The sequence below is a fragment of the Microplitis mediator genome, chromosome 7, assembly GCF_029852145.1.
Source record: "Microplitis mediator isolate UGA2020A chromosome 7, iyMicMedi2.1, whole genome shotgun sequence".
NCBI classification, from domain to species: Eukaryota; Metazoa; Arthropoda; class Insecta; order Hymenoptera; family Braconidae; genus Microplitis; species Microplitis mediator.
The window spans coordinates 7,752,716-7,769,528 of NC_079975.1; the positions used below are offsets into that span (position 1 = coordinate 7,752,716).

The following is a 16,813-nucleotide window of genomic DNA, read 5'->3' on the forward strand; positions in this document are numbered from 1 at the left end:
TGGAAGATTAAAGTAAAAATAAATAGTAGGGAAGTAAACAAACCTTCAAAAGCTAAATAAAGTCGGTGCTCTTATAATTATTTCTGTACTATACTAAAATAAAATATAATTCATGTATATATTTATCGTTTTATTCATTTATTCATTCAATTGTACTATTTCACATTATGATACTTATGACTCGCACTAATTGCAGTAAATGCGAAATTTTATTTATTTTTTTTTTTAGGATGCGAATTGGGTTTTTATTTACGAATTGTTTATAATTTTTTTTTTTTTAATTGAGACGTATATTAATTACGTGTGTCAATAATCTATTATTTGATTACAAAGATGTTCACTTTTTATTTACAAAGTCTTCACCTTTTTGGATATTTTTCTTCAACTCTGGAATTGCTGCAGCCAACAATTTTTCTTCAAAAGCACTCAGTTTTCCCAGGCCAAGATTCTTTTCTACTCCATTTTTCTAAAAGAAAATAAATAATAATTTTATTTATTTATTTTAAATATATTAAGCAATACATTGTATATATATATGCATATATATATATTAGGTTGCCAAATAACATCGATTTTTTTTCGGTCCCACATGAAAATTATGATGAATGTAACATAAAAAAATTGGGTACCAAGTTGGGTCTTTCTTTCAACTCATGCACAAAACGCGTCCCCATTTAAAACAAAATTTCTCATTTAAATAATATGGGAAAAATTTTTTAAACTTTGAAATTTTATAAGTCGTTAATGGATCAATAAATTAAGACCAGTAATTTTTCAACTGTGAGATTAAAAAATTATTTAATAACATGTTTTAATTGTAAAAAAAGTGATCTACACGAAAGGTCATATGACATTTTGCAATGATTGATAATTTTGCTGGAAAAGTAAAAAAAAAATGAGAAATTTACCATAAATTTGAATTTAAGCTTCAATAATTTTTGAACGGTTAGATTTATCAAAAAATTACAAGAGACCTTTCTTGTAGAGCATTCAATTATCTACAAAAATATTTTATGGTCGTTGCAATTTATTGATCCATTAACGAGTCATAAAATTTCAAAACTAAAAAAAAAATTTCCCATGTTATTTGAATGATAAATTTTATTTAAACGAGCGCGCGTTTTTTAAATGAGTTAGAGGACCCAATTTGGTACTTAATTTCTTTCATGTTACATTCAATTGAATTTTCGTATGGGACCGAAAAGAAATATCGATTTTATTTGGCACAGTCTAATATATATATATTTGGTAATGACAAAATTAAACTTACGCCAAGAAGAACAGGAGTTGAAAAATATTTGGCTTCAGTAACATTAGATCTGACGTAAGCGCATTCGATGATATTTTGTTCACCATTGAGTGCCCGAATTAATGAAAAACCAAAACGAGCACCAGCATACGCCATTGATAGAGTAGCTGAACCAGTTCCAGCTTTAGCTTTAACAACTTCTGTTCCAGCTTCTTGAATTCTTTCAGTAAGTGCTTTAAGTTTGTCATCTGGGAATGAGACACTTGGTTTAGCTTGCGAAATAACAGGAATTATAGTAATACCACTGTGACCACCAATTACTGGTACTGAAACTTTTTGAGGATCCAAACCCTTGTAAAATCATAAAAAATGTCAATTAAATATTAATGACTGAAAATTATCTAATCGTCACAATGATAAGAATAAATAAAAAATACCTTAGCTTCAGCAATGAAGGCATTAGATCTAACGATATCTAATGTGGTTACTCCAAAAACTCTGTTTGGATCATAAACACCAGCTTTTTGTAAAACTTCACTGGCAATAGGTACTGTGCTGTTAACAGGATTTGAAATAATAGCGACGAAAGCTTTTGGAGCAACTTCAGCAATAGCTACTGCCAAATCTCTTACAATTGATGCGTTGGTATTGAAAAGATCATCACGGGTCATTCCCGGTTTACGAGGAACACCAGCAGGAATAATGACAACCTTGAAATAAATAAATAAGTTAATATATTTTTCATATCATCTGCATTAAATGTGAGTTTCAATGCCTGCTTGCCAGTCGAAACGAACAGATGCAATTTAGCGGACAGAAACTGATAGATTTCTTCTTTAGGGAAGAAACCAATCAAACTTCCCGCTGTTTTCGAGCTCAGAAACTTCGAAAACGTTTTGATTTGTAAATTTTTGAGCTCTTCGAAGTCAAAAAATTGTTATTTTGTTGTTCAACCAAAGAAAATTCATTGAGGAAAAAAAATTAGTTTTTGCTGTATGATATCTTTGGAAAGAATTAACCGGTAATCGAAAGAGAGAAAACAACTGGATAAATTAAATAGACAATGAAAAAAATTTAAATAATTTACCTGAGCACCTCGGAGGGAATCTTTCAGTTCTCCAGGACCAGTGAAACCCTTAACTTTTGAGTGGGTGTCGATATGGGACAGATCAGCAGCAACACCAGGAGTATTGACAATATCGTAAAGAGATAATTCTGTTACAAGAGGTGATTGCTTTAGCAAAAGTGATAATGGTTGTCCAATACCACCACTGGCTCCCATGACAGCGACTTTGGCATTTCGCTTAAAATATAAAAACAATTTATTTATTTATTTTAATATAAATTTAATATTCAAAGTTAAAGACAATAAAATTAGTCAGCGGACGTCTGAAAATTTATAGAACTCTGAAATAATAAAATAAAATAATAATAAAAAAATGCACGTTTAGAAAATTCAAAAATCAGTACATGCATTTTTTCAAATTTTATTATTTTGATTATTTAATATTTTTATATGCAATTAAAAAATTTTCTTATGTCTGCTACATTTACACTCATAAATTAAAGACAATAAAGTTAGCGGGCATTTGACAATTTTTAAAACTGAAATAATAAAATAAAATAATAATAAAAAAATGCACGTTTAGAAAATTCAAAAATTAGTACATGCATTTTTTCAAATTTTATTATTTTAATTATCTAATTTTTTTATATGCAATTAAAAAATTGTCTTATGCCTGCTACATTTACACATGATCCTGAAATTAGCAGACAATTAAAAATTTTGGGATTTTTTTTTCAACAAATAAATTACAAAAAAATAAAAACTAAAAATATGCACATGTAGAGAATTTAAAAAACTACAGGTGCACTTTTTTCAAATTTTTTTTTTTTATAATTTAACATCTAAAATAAAATCTAAAAATTATTAGACGTCGTCTAACTTCAGTATCATCATTTACACTCATAAATTAAAGACAATAAAATTAGCGGGCATCTGACAATTTTTAAAACTTTGAAATAATAAAATAAAATAAGAATAAAAAAATGCACGTTTAGAAAATTCAAAAATCAGTACATGCATTTTTTAAAATTTTATTATTTTAATTATTTAATTTTTTTATATGCAATTAAAAACTTTTCTTATGCCTGCTGCATTTACACTCATTCAAAATTATAATAAAATTAATTAAATAATTATTTGGCAAAATTATTATTATTTTATCTTAAATCAGTTGCATAATTCATTGAATAACTTATTAATTTAAAAATCAATGTCGTCAATGTAAAAATTATCTATAAAATATTATCATAATTAATTAATGAACGTAAAATGAAAGATTGTAGTAGCAGTTATTAGATAACGATATCAAGGTTTTATAGAATAACATAAAATTTATTGCAATAAATAAAATTATTTAAAATTTAAAATTCTTTACCTGAGTGCTGGTTGATAATTGTTTAGCTCCTTGAGCAATAACTGCAGGTTTAATAAAACGTGGCAACATTTTGAAATTTAAAAAATCAATTAATTGACACAATTTAAATTATATTTTGAAAATTAAAATTTATAAATTTTATGTGATTTTATTGAATTAGACGATAACCCCTAAATGACACCCAAACGACCTTCTACGATACACGTCGTCCCTCTTTTGTAGTTCTAGTTCGTTGCTGGAAGCGCTCCAAGTTGGATGATGATGATGATGTTGGATCTCTTAAAAAATTGATCTTGCTGGTTTAGTTGGCCTAGTGAGATTTTAACTGATGCCTTAAAGCCCAGTTTCAAATATCAATGAAGCCAGCTCTGTCTAAACCAATTAAATTCTTATAAAAACTCGTCATCGTCTCTGCTAACTGTCAACTTAAATTCTAGGAATTTTTTATAGTAACCACTGAATTTTCCCGCGCTAATTTGTATCCATTATTTAGCATACATTAAATATGTTAAAGTGATTATTGATTTATACTTTAATCATTACATTCACATAAATATTTATCATTGTTATATATTTATATATCCATGTGTTTTTAATTCGTTTATTTAAATTACATCCGCTCTTGTTTGATGGATCAATGGATAATATAATCGTATATTAAATATGAAGGTAATAAATGACATTTCTTTTTTTTTAGTGATAATAAATAGTAACAGTAATAAAAAATATTGATTAGATAATGAGACCTTGAGTATTAATTATTATTATAAATATGAATTTTTATTTTTTGAATTTAAATTTAAAAGTTTTTCTCCGAATTTTATGATTCTGAAGTGAGCCGATGTCTAATTTTTTGATTTTTTTTGAACTAATAAATTATGGGAAAAAATATAATTTTTAAAAATTGCACTAATAGTTTTGTTAATTTTCTACACGTGCATTTTTTTACTTTATTTTATTTTTTTTTTTTTTGTAATTTATTTGTGGAAAAAAATATCATCAAAGTTAGCGTGAGTGTGAATGTAGCAGATATCAGACAAATTTTTAATTATTAATCAATGGAGTAAATAATTAATAAAATAAAATTTTTAAAAAATGCGCATTTAGAAAATGGGTGTGAATGTAGCAGACATCAGACAAATTTAAAATTATTAATAAACAGAGTAAATAATTTTAAAAATAATATTTATAAAAAATGCACTTATCAATTTTTAAATTTTGTAAATGCGCTTTTTTTTAAATTTAATTTTATTAATTATTTACTCTATTTATTAATTATTTTAAATTTGTCTGATGTCTGCTACATTCACACTTGTATTTAGAAAAATTTGAAATTAATAATTGCATTTTTTATAAATTTCATTCGTTTATTTATTTATAATTTTAAAATTGTCTGACGTCTGCTACATTTTTACTCCTGAAGTTAGCAGACAATTAAAAATTTTTGTATTTTTTTTTCAAATTTAATTTAAAAAAAAAAAACAAAAAAAAAATGCGCATGTAGAAAATTAAAAAATCTATCGGCGCAATTTCCCAAAATATTTTTTTATTTAAATTCAGTTTTTAAAAAAATTCAAAAATTATTAGACGTCAGTTAATTTCAGAATCACGTCAACTTCAGGATCATTTTTTTTTTTTAAATAAAAAACTAATTTTTTTATTAAATAACAAAAATATATCTTTATATATATAATAATTACATTATAATTTTATAATATATCAATTGCATATTGTATATATGTATATAATAAAATAAATATATATAAATAAATCTCTTATCTTAAACTTTCAAAGTAAAATTCCGTTATTAAATTATTTTAAAAAAAGTTTTCTTTCTTACCGATAATTTATCACTACACATATTATATAAAAAATGTACATGATGTGATTGCATGTCAATTGTTTAAAACTAATTACTTGTATTTACAATAAGCAGCAATTATTATTTTAACAACAAAAGTAAATGCGCTCTTTAAATATTCAAAGTCCGCAAATAAACATCTGTTTTATTGATTTTAAATTATAACATAATTACGAACATATAAGTGTATCCATTAATATAAAATTGCACTATATACATAAATATATATAAAATATATATAGTATATATACAATGTGCAAATGTGCGCAAATAGCGCTTCTATTCATTACTTTATAAGGAAACTACTAAAAGTTGTGAAATAATATGCCAGCAAAAAAGTGATTAAACAATTTTATTATTTAAATAAACAAAGGAAATATCATAATAATAACAGTAATAATAACAATAACAATTTTATTTATTATTCTTTGTGTTAAATTAAAATTTGTGAATTATTTTGTGACGAGAACTATATGGCTGCTTAATCTTTTATCTATTAGCCGCATGGTTTGTAACTAATTACTGTTATTTATTTATAAATTATTATAATCATAGTAATTATTATTATTACAAGTAATTATTTAAGTGGTATCATTATTAATACTAGTGGAATTTTTTTTATTTTTGTTTACAGAGTTAATTTTAAATTTAAATCTACGATAAAACAAATCAATTTTTTTTTTGAATGTAAAAAATATTTTAGTGAAATTAAATTCAAAAATGAATGACGTTTGTTATCAAACATAAAAGAATATGTTGACAAAAATATGTATGATATTTTTCTTTAAAAGTTTGGTTATGTTTAAAATACAGTTGTTATTTTTTATAAAACAGTTGTATCATTGTAGAGTATTTGAATTATTTATTTATAATGATAAAAATTTTTTGAGTGAAATTTAAAAGTTGATGTTTGAAATTTAAAAAAAATTTAATTATTAATTATTAATTGTATTTAATTAATGATGAGTTAATTAATTATTCCATATGTTTTAGAAGTTAATAAGAGATGGCGGAACGGCAACAATCGCCTGGTGAATCAAAACGTATGTCATTGGATAAAATAATAGACGCAATGACTGCGGATTTGAAAAGTCCAAGTGAAAATTACGTACAATTTGGCGCAACGCAATCACAGACGACTCCAACATGGGGAAACTATTTGACAAGTAATAGTATAAATTATTCTACAACAAATCAATCGCCACCGATATCGCACCAGATTCATCAGACCCAAAATATTTTACCAGTTAATTCTGTGCCACCACCAATGTATATGCAAGATGTACCGAGATATAACACCAATAATATCGGAGATCCCGTTTACTTTTCACCCCAGACAGTTAATCATCTGGGAATAAATGAAAGCAATGATTTGATTAGGACGATTGACGTTGGCGGTGGCAATTACATCAACGTAATCTACGGTAATGGACCAGTAATTGTATCAGACCAATGTCAAGTTAATAATTTGTCTGGTTTCAATGGTCACCAGAGCAGAGATCGTGAGTATGGACTTTTTAATGAGCCGCGAGTACCAGTTCAGGCTAACAACTGTCATCAGAACACAAATGGCAAACAACTTATTGATAATCTGGTTGGTAACTGGGTACCCAATCAATCTGGTACTTATAGTCCATTCGGTAGCTCACCGAATGTCACTCAAATTCAAAGTCCAATTAATATTGGGACTGAGCATACGAAAGAACCTGAAGAAATACCCAAGAGTGGACATGATTTGCAACCGAAAAAACCGAGGATTGTCGCTGAAGTCAAACCAATGAGACCTTCATACTCTTCTGTTCTCACTAAATCAGCTCCGGCGCCTTCATCGCCTCTAAATATACTGAGCACTAAAACACAATCAGATAATGGACTTAAAAAACCAACTGGTAAAAATTCTAAAAGTAAAAATAAAATCGGATCATTGAAACGTCAAAATTCATCGGGGAGTGACGATCATGGGTCACCGAAAATTCAAGTTCCCAAAAAATCAATTGATAATAAAAACAATCAAAATTTATCCCGCCGTTGGGTTTCACTAGACAATCTTGAAATTCACAGTGAATCTCATGAAATTGATGGATTCAGTCGATCAGATCAATTTGAAAAACGTAAAAGTCTAAAGACATCGAAAAAAAATGATAAGGATGAAACTTTGAATAATAATAAATTACAAAATGGAAATGTTAAATCAGCTGGTAGTATACAAAAACGTCCAATTCAGATAAATAATAATCTTAATAATTCATTTTGTAATTTTAATCAAGCGACGATGACAGAAAAAATTGATAAGAATCAGCAGCTCAATAATAATAATAACAATAGTAGTAATAATATAAATAACAGCAATGGGAAAGGTAGTAAAGATGATAAAAAATTGATAAAAGATAAAAATTCAAAACGTTTTCACGCAGAGAAAGCTCAGCAAATAAAAAAAGGTCAGAAATATCGTAAACGAGATAATCGTGATTTTCCGATAAAAGATTTTTGTAAAAATTTAAATAAATATGCAAGTCGTTGGTGTAAATTATTTATAAAAATTTGTACATGGTTACTACATCTTATTTCGGATGTAGTGAGTATGAGTACAAATCTTGTGATTCAATTTATTAAATGCATGTGGTGTCACACTGTATTATATTTAAAATACTCGTGGGCTTATATAGTATCAACATTTCCGAAAATACGTTTTTTAAATGCCATAGGAAAACGACTAGACAGTTTGATTGGTAATAGTAAATTTGCATTTTGGCGGCGTATTAAAAGTAATAATAAAAAATTAGATAGAGAAGAAAATACAAATTGGATACCAGGTAGATTGGAGACAAATATATCACTGCCGAGTACTGGAGAAGAAGCTATGAAAAGATTGCTGGCTTGTAAAGGAAAGGATCCTTACAGTATACTGGGAGTCACGCCGACATGTTCTGATGATGATATTAAAAAGTATTATAAACGTCAGGCCTTTTTAGTTCATCCGGATAAAAATAGTCAACCAGGTGCTGAAGAAGCATTTAAAATTCTTGTTCATGCTTTCGACATTATAGGCGAACCCGTAAGTACTCTTTTCAAATTTTACTTTAAATAAAAAGCAGATTACTTTGTTATTAATATAAAATATATATGTCATTGGAAATTAACTTATTTATATACTTTATTTTTACATAACTTGATTTCCAAGTCATAAATGTCATAAAAAATTTTAATTCCAATGGATTTTATTTTTTTTTATTGTCCATGTCAATTAATTTTAAATAATATTCATTTTAAAGCTGATATTTTAATTAATAATTATTTTTTTTTACACTGTGAAAAATTTTTGGTGTGAAAATGGTCCCGAGGACTTACACGGTGTCCTTGGTGTAAATTGACGGTGTGAAAGATCAAGAGGTGTACTTTTAACACGGTGTGAGTGTTGTCTTTCACACCGTTTGGTGTTGTTGGCTCAAAACTCATACATTGTCCAATCGGTTACGCGACCGAGGATCCGACGACAATGGATTCGCGACATTAGATCCGCAATTTGTCTGAGTTGGCGATACGGACGAATAGATGCGATTATGTTGGAATACGTGCACATAGATGGCGCTGCTAATTGATCAATTATCAATAGCTAAATTAAAATTAAAAATACTTAATAATTAATTTTATTTATACCGTACGATGGACGGTGGCGTGTTAGGTCCAACCCATTTATAATTTTGTGGCTACTTCAGTGTTAGGTCTGAGGCAGGATGTGATGGAGGTGCCTCACTGACGATTCCACCATCACATCTGGGATGAAACCTAACATTGTTCGGTGTCTAACGAATTCATTCGTTAAAGATTGTTATTGGTGAATTAGTGGCATATTTAGTGAAAAATTTCGTGAATAAATTGTTAATTGATTAAACAATTAATTGATAGGTTGATGAATTTTGAACACGTGTTGCGTGTATCTGAGTTAAACATCAAAAAATTTAGGCTTATTCGGCTCCGTTGCCAACAAATTCGCTAACGGATCTATTGTCGTCGGATCTTCTGTTACGTAACCGTCCAATCATATGATCTGTAGTTAAAAATGACCCACTATCTGTTTTTAATATTAAAATTAATTAATTTAACTTTAACTTTAAAAATTATCAACTAACTTTCTTTAATAATGATTAAAAAAAAGTACAATTAATAACTGAAGCAATAAAAAAATATAATGTCAAGTATTTTCAATTGAAAAAATTACTCATTACAAGCTAAATTGTATTCATAAATCAAATGTTAATTAATTACACACTAACAGTATTTATATATAAACATTTGCCATTGATATTTGTACGACTTTTATACACTGTAAAAAATTTTTGGACTCGGTGTAGTGTAAATGACTCGGTGTAAATATTTTGGTGTGAAAATTCCACCAAATATCGTGGTAAATTTAGGCAGTGTGAATTAAAAATTTTTACACCGTCAAACCTGTAAATGTGTAATTTATGATAATTTTGCGTTAAGAAAAATAATCGTAAAAATATTGAAGTGTTCAAAATACTATTTAATATCTAAATAAAATTAATGTAGTCATTGATTAAGTAGTTAATAATATTCAATGATCGTTTGTTGCTCATTAATCAAAATAATAACGAGCAACACTGAATGGTGTACAAAAAGTAGATTATACCGTGTCAAAATTACACGGATGGATAATTTACACTGAGGATTTTTTACACCGTTATTTCACACTACACGGCCGAGTAAAGTTCTCGGGGGCATTATTACACCAAAATTTTTTACAGTGTAAGGTGTTTTATGGTTCGAAGTTGATAAATTAACGATTCTATTAACATAAGTATTTTTGTTTGATATGATATTAATTTAAAATTTAAACTTTGAATAGAAATTTCTACAAAAGAATTTTTTATTATTATCTCGCCCAAATCAGAACTTATTTTTATTATTTCGTTTTTCATTGTATCTATCAAAGCCACATTTACACCGTTGGTGGTGTGATCGTTCTAATCTACACGGCCAAAAATTTAACACCATGCGTTCTGTAACTTTCACACCGCGGACTCAGAATTTTTTACAGTGTACACATAATTATTTTTTAAATACAAGAAATTTTCCAGCAAGACTTTAATAAGCTCACAATTATAAAAAATTAATTAAGGTTTTAAAAAAAAACTTAGTATGTAGTCACATTATAGTTTAATTAAAGATTATGCTTTAATTTTTTTTAATTATGTGAACAAATCGATATTCATTTCAAATTAATAAATTTTATCAACTCGAAACCTGAATAGAGTAAATGAATAAATTTAAAATTTATTGAAGATGTCAGGATTTAAAATTACGCGCCACCTAATTTTATTTGTTATTTAAAATCTTGAATTTATTTAGGAACGAAGACAAGCATTCGATCAGTCTAGGCAAGTTGAAGCAGCTTGGGGTGAATTAAGTGATTTATTGTCTCAATTACATCGAAAAATGGAACAAGCAGCAAATACAATAAGATGTACAAATTGTGGATCGAGGCACAAACGGATTCCGACTCAGAGACCTTGTTATGCAGCAAGATTTTGTAGTCAGTGTAAAATTCGTCACAGTGCTAAAGAAGTAAGTTGACTATAATGTTCATTATTTAAATTACTTGCTAAGTTTGAATAAAAATGAATAATTAATAATTATTATTAGGGAGATATTTGGGCAGAATCACGAGTTATGGGGTTTTTATGGCATTATTACGCTTGTATGGAAGGAGCTGTTTATGATGTCACTGATTGGGCTGCTTGTCAAGCTGGTAATCTAAAACATTTACGGGCGAATACGCATTGTGTTCAATATCGAATCGTTTTGGGACAACGGCCGTCGACTCAGTCACCCAGCAGTGGTAATAAAAAGCGACAACATATGGATTCCAATGCAACGTATGTTATATTTTATATTAATTTTAAAAATATTAACTTTTACTTGTGATATAAACTAAAAGACCCTAAAAATGGTGGCCACATTTCTGAAAAACCTGGAAATGTCAGGGAATTATAAATATGCTAGAAAAATCAGGGCAAAGTCAGGGAATTTCGTCGCAAAGCTGGAAAAATTTTTACTTTCTTTTTTTTTTGACTGAAAAAATCCGATAAATTTTTTTTCTGTCAAAACTGTTCAAAAAGTGGCGCGGCGCGAATGCGATTTTAATACCATTTTGAAAAAAAATTAGTAGAAATTGATTCCAATAGCGAAAAAATGAAGCAGTTGGAATTAAAAAGGCTGTTAGAAAAAAAAGTCTTAGTAGAAACCAATCGTCAGGATCTTCAAGTTATTAACATGCATATTGACAAGTTAAAAAACCAAAAACATTTAAAGTACACATAAGTATTGAACTAATAAGTTTCACTATATTTATTATTTGCGTACTTGATTAATATTTTATTAATATTCTATAAAACGTTTTTATTTATGAAATTTATTCTAGTGAAAATGAAAAATTTATTTATATTTTATTATAGAGTAAGTTATATAAAATCATAGACTTAAAATAAAAAATAAAAAATTATTCATTTAATAAATAAAAAAAATCTATGAACATTGACAAATAATAAAATAAAGTTTCATTTAAGGACAATGATTGATTATATATTGAACTGACTTATGCCATTTTATTTTGAATTAAATAAATATTTCCAATGATTTAATATTACTACATATGGTCAGGGAATTTTTTAATCATTTGACTGGAATACCTGGAAAAGTCAGGAAATTTCAGTTTCAAAAATCCGTGGTCACCATGAAAATACAAAAAGTAATTGGTTACCTGACCGTTGATCCAAAGACGATTGATTCCCGACAATTGATCCTTGCGACGATTGATCCGCCGAAAAAATATACTCACACACATATAAATGTGAAAAATTACGCCCTTTTTTCACTAATTTTATGTGCGTGTAACATAAAAAATATACTCACACACAAATTTTTTACATTTATATGTGTGTGAGTATATTTTATCCGCGGATCAATCGTCGCAAGGATCAATTGTCGGAGATCAGTTGTCTTTGGGTCATCGGTCGTGTCACCAAAGTAATTATAAAAACAAAAAAAAAATTATTTTTCATTTAATTTACTGATGTATATTGAATGGTTTAATCTCACTTCAATTAAAAGTGAGCGGGTAATGGGTCTTTTACTTTATAGTATTTTTTAAATACTATTATATAAATATATATGTATATATATATTTTTTTATTTTTAGTGACGCTGATTTTGAAGACTTTTTAAATAATTTGTACACACACAATAAATCGGGAACGTCGACTACTACAACAGAACAGCCGACCACAAAAAGTGATAATCGTCGACGTAAAACAAAACGCAAATAATTTCATTTTATATTTAATATAAATGAGCGTTTTTATGATCTCTTAGCAGTGCACTTTGTATATCGATTATGGCTAATGGATCCACCGTTTATTTTTTGTCTACTGATATCAGTTACTTTTTTTCTTCTCATTTCCATTTCTTATATCAATTATTATTATTATTATTTTTTTCTTTTTTATACCCCGTCGCTTTTCCACATTACTATTAACTACTGATATTTAAATATTGACCACTATTGTCAATCAGTGATATTATATATGAACAAAAATAAAATGAGGAAATAATATTTTCTCAATAAATAAAAAAAAGAGGAACAAAAATCAATCGAATTTGGCTTTATGAATAAAAAAAAATGTTTCTTAAAAATTATTTTATTTCTTATTTAATAATTAGTAAGAATAAATAAACATTGATAATTAAAAGTATAAAATTTATTTTATTTATTGTATTGATAAAAAAAAAGAAAAACTAAAAAATGAAAAATTTCGTAACTTATTAAAATATATTAAATAATTACGTCCACTGTTCCAACATTCCCTCTAAAAATGCAAGCGCATCAATATTATCAATAGCCTGTTGCAAATCTTTTTTTTGAACTGTTTTTTTTCTTGCCTGAACGGTATATTTATAAGCTTCTTTGGCTATCGAATCAATGAATAATTCCTACAAAAAAATATATAAATATAAATAACATGATTTGTAATAACTAAGGAATGAAATCAGACGATTTCAGACTAGGATGGAGTTGACTGACCGAGCCGTAGTCATGATTACCGGTATTGGAACAAAGTTTTAGTGTCAGCAGCCAGTCAGGAACAAGTGAATTTAAACCCAATGTTCATCAACTATTAGCGTAAACTTAAATTATGATTTGCAATTTGTAATCAAGCAGAAACAAATACTACTTATCATTTATACTTTTTGTATGTCAGTTTGTTTCGACTGACTGTAAAGACACAGACTTTAAGTTTCGATGCTGGTAAGGTAAGAGACCCAGTACCTGATCAACCCATGTAATAATTTCCATCACAAGTTGATAGTCAAGGCACTGATCACAAGAATCTTTTGATAGATACTACGTAATCTTGCCCAAGATGACGTACACAAGACGATCTTGTAGTAGTCTTGTACTATTTTTATGAAAGTATCTTGTGAAAGACCCCTAGGTGTCTACGTCTTTATATACCTATCAATCTATTATGAACCCAGCAATTCCCAAAATATCGATATCGGAAAATAATCATGAAAATGGATTTGATTTTCTATGATTATTTTCTTCTTTTCATTTCATTCTTAGCAACAGTAAATATTTATTTCATTGGTTTAAAATATTAATTTATGTAATGCCTTAAGATAGATGGCGGAGTCGAAGTTGATATTTGCTACTTGCTACTTGAAACCAGCAATTCCCAATACCTATGGATCGATCACAAGATATTAATGCGAGATTCTAAGACAAGATTGTTGCAGGACTTGCACATGATATTGTACAAAAGAACATTGAAGATGTCTTGCTCAAGATGTGTTAGTGAAGTTACTTACTCGTATCTTGCAACAGAAATTACTTGCAGACACTAGTGCATATCTTGCGCCAGATCTGCTCCAAGTGTCATATCACACTATCTATTTATCTAACTTCTATCTGTCACTTTACCCCGGGATCCTGTATCGTATGCCAATGGAGGGAATAAAGTGGCAGAGACGGACAGGGCATTATGACACTTCTAAAGCAGATATGCGTGAGTATATGCAAGCAATTTCTGGTGCAAGATTAGCTCGTCACTGTACCAATGCACCTTGAGCAAGATATCTTCAATATTCTTGTCCAATTCTTTAACTACAGCATAACACAAAGTTTTTTTTCGAAGACTTACAATTTAAAACTTTGTACCAGTGGCTGCAGCAAGATCCATAGTTATGTAAAGACCGAGACAATTAGTGTTCTGGTGACCAGACTTGGGCACGATTGCTACAAGATTTTTATATGGGAGGGAACTAGTATCCAATTACTCATGTATTTATATATCTATATTTACTAAATTTTAATAATACATGGAGTGATCGAGTACTAGTTCCCTGATCGGGCACTGGGTCTCGTACCTTACAATGAAAAAAAAATTAAACTAATTACCGTTGATTTAGTAATGAGGAACATGGCCTCCTGATTTATTAAATTAACATCTGGGTCTGTTTTAGCAATTATTTTAACTCTTCCAAGAGGTAATTTTAGTAATTTTTCTTTTGTCTCTTCATCAACTACTGGAACACTTTCAGGTTCTTCTGGAGTTTCTTGTTCATCTGTCAATTCTGCTGAAATATTTAGTCGTTCTTCTACATTCGATTGTTCTGAACTTTCTGGACTTTCCATTGCTAATTTAAATGCTTAGTACTCGATCTAAAAATGTCAAGTGATAATTTATCAGAAAAATGATATAAATATGATACTGAAATTAGCCAAAGTCTAATAATTTTAGGTTTTCAAAAACGATACATTTTAAAAAATTGAACCCATAATTTTTTTAATTTTCAACATGTGCATATTTTTAGCTTTTTTAAATTAGTGTTGAAAAAAAAAATTTGAAAATTTTTAATTGTCTGCTAACTTCAGGATCATCGAATTTCTAATACCTGAAAATTTTTGAGCAAGACTATAGCAGATACCAGACAATTTTAAAATTATCTATATTATTAAGAGAATAAGGAAAATTTTGTTCCCGCCATATCTATATGATAAAATTAGTTAATGTTATTGAAATTGGTACCATTAGATAGGTCTTGACTTGAATTTGTACCTTTTCATACTTTAAACTCTTTTTAATTGCCAAGTATTGAGATAAATAGATTTATCTATATCATTCGAATTACATTTAAATTACGCGGGAAAAAAGACGATCGTATTTATTTTCTTTAAATAAATTAATACTTTAATTAATCTGTTACTAAAGATGACTGAATGTCACTGAATATATAGTTATATTATTTATATCGCGTTACTTATTCCAAAATGACAGATTTTTATGCTCCCTTTTGGTTTTAGGAAGCAGCTCAAAGCCAAAAAAGTGTGGATAGAAAAAAAAGGATTCATTGACACAAAAAATCTTTACTCGCCTAAAGAAAATTTTTACTTACCCCAATAAATATTTTGCATTGTGAATTGAAAACAAAAATTTATTTAGAACTAGAAAAAATTACTTGGTGCAAGGAATTATTTCTTGACCAAAAAAATCTTTTTTCGCCCCAAGACAATTTTTGTATTTAATTGATAATGCATAAAATTTTTTGGTGCAAATTAAAATTTTGTTGCGGCAAGAAATTCGTTTTTTCTGCGTATTTTATAAATTTAGTAGCGATATTTGGGCAGTCCATAGTGACTGCAGGTTGCTCGTAAATAATTAAACAAATAAAATTTATAAAAAATACACTAATTAATTTCAAATTTTTCTAAATGCGCATTTTTTAAAAATTTGATTTTATTAATTATTTACTCCATTTATTAATAATTAAAAATTTGTCTGATGTCTGCTACATTCACTCATAAAATGTTTTTCATTTTCATTCAAAATTCTTTCGCGAAAATTTAAAAATCCGTTTTTATTTAAATTTCAAAATTTTGTCTGATGATTTCACTGTCATAATAAATAACAATTCAAAATAATTTAATTTTTCTTGATATTCATTAAATATTATAAATTTATTACCTTTTTACGTTGAGATGTTGATAAAAAATTTGAAATTTAAATTTCAAGTTTTTATAAATTTATAAAAATATTTTTATTTTAAATTACAAACAACTCGATTCCACTATTTACTGTTGGTTAATAAAAAAAGTATAAGTAATGTATAGTGTAAGTAAAAAAAAAATATATATATATTTATATATCATAAAGTCACTAAGCACGTGCTTGAATTTATAAA

The 16,813-nt window shown here is 27.7% G+C and overlaps 3 protein-coding genes across 4 annotated transcripts; 1 reads left to right on the forward strand and 2 right to left on the reverse strand.

Moving 5' to 3' along the window:
• Positions 1 to 117: 117 nt before the first annotated feature.
• Positions 118 to 3,981, reverse strand: LOC130672135 (malate dehydrogenase, mitochondrial). Its single transcript, XM_057476468.1, has 5 exons — positions 3,691 to 3,981; positions 2,337 to 2,552; positions 1,687 to 1,959; positions 1,271 to 1,600; positions 118 to 466 (listed from the first exon to the last, which is right to left on the reverse strand). Exons 1-5 carry the CDS (start codon positions 3,757 to 3,759, stop codon positions 338 to 340), a joined length of 1,017 nt encoding a protein of 338 aa, XP_057332451.1. The 5' UTR covers positions 3,760 to 3,981; the 3' UTR covers positions 118 to 337.
• A 238-nt stretch (positions 3,982 to 4,219) lies between these two features.
• Positions 4,220 to 13,091, forward strand: LOC130672132 (dnaJ homolog dnj-5). 2 transcript variants are annotated; one of them, XM_057476462.1, is made up of 5 exons: positions 4,220 to 4,359; positions 6,545 to 8,606; positions 10,922 to 11,137; positions 11,216 to 11,448; positions 12,771 to 13,091. In XM_057476462.1, exons 2-5 carry the CDS (start codon positions 6,558 to 6,560, stop codon positions 12,895 to 12,897), a joined length of 2,625 nt encoding a protein of 874 aa, XP_057332445.1. In that variant the 5' UTR covers positions 4,220 to 4,359; positions 6,545 to 6,557; the 3' UTR covers positions 12,898 to 13,091. The 2 variants fall into 2 exon arrangements, with proteins under 2 accessions (XP_057332445.1, XP_057332444.1); XM_057476461.1 differs by lacking the exon at positions 4,220 to 4,359 and adding an exon at positions 5,640 to 6,058.
• A 142-nt stretch (positions 13,092 to 13,233) lies between these two features.
• LOC130672137 (DNA polymerase epsilon subunit 4) lies at positions 13,234 to 16,756 on the reverse strand. The gene is made up of 3 exons (XM_057476470.1): positions 16,597 to 16,756; positions 15,030 to 15,293; positions 13,234 to 13,561 (listed from the first exon to the last, which is right to left on the reverse strand). The coding sequence occupies exons 2-3, from the start codon at positions 15,264 to 15,266 to the stop codon at positions 13,412 to 13,414; spliced, it is 387 nt and encodes a 128-aa protein (XP_057332453.1). The 5' UTR covers positions 15,267 to 15,293; positions 16,597 to 16,756; the 3' UTR covers positions 13,234 to 13,411.
• Positions 16,757 to 16,813: the final 57 nt, after the last annotated feature.

What these genes read in the sequence shown, in the direction of transcription:
- LOC130672135 (XM_057476468.1), bottom strand. Translation starts at nt 3,759, where the DNA reads ATGTTGCCACGTTTTATTAAACCTGCAGTTATTGCTCAAGGAGCTAAA. An exon ending in ATTCCCTCCGAGGTGCTCAG is followed by an intron (nt 1,960 to 2,336) that starts GTAAATTATTTA and finishes ATTTATTTCAAG; the next exon opens with GTTGTCATTATTCCTGCTGG. An exon ending in CAACTCCTGTTCTTCTTGGC is followed by an intron (nt 467 to 1,270) that starts GTAAGTTTAATT and finishes ATTTTCTTTTAG; the next exon opens with AAAAATGGAGTAGAAAAGAA.
- LOC130672132 (XM_057476462.1), top strand. Translation starts at nt 6,558, where the DNA reads ATGGCGGAACGGCAACAATCGCCTGGTGAATCAAAACGTATGTCATTG. An exon ending in TTCGTCACAGTGCTAAAGAA is followed by an intron (nt 11,138 to 11,215) that starts GTAAGTTGACTA and finishes AATTATTATTAG; the next exon opens with GGAGATATTTGGGCAGAATC. An exon ending in CATATGGATTCCAATGCAAC is followed by an intron (nt 11,449 to 12,770) that starts GTATGTTATATT and finishes TTTTATTTTTAG; the next exon opens with TGACGCTGATTTTGAAGACT.
- LOC130672137 (XM_057476470.1), bottom strand. Translation starts at nt 15,266, where the DNA reads ATGGAAAGTCCAGAAAGTTCAGAACAATCGAATGTAGAAGAACGACTA. An exon ending in TCCTCATTACTAAATCAACG is followed by an intron (nt 13,562 to 15,029) that starts GTAATTAGTTTA and finishes ATTTTTTTGTAG; the next exon opens with GAATTATTCATTGATTCGAT.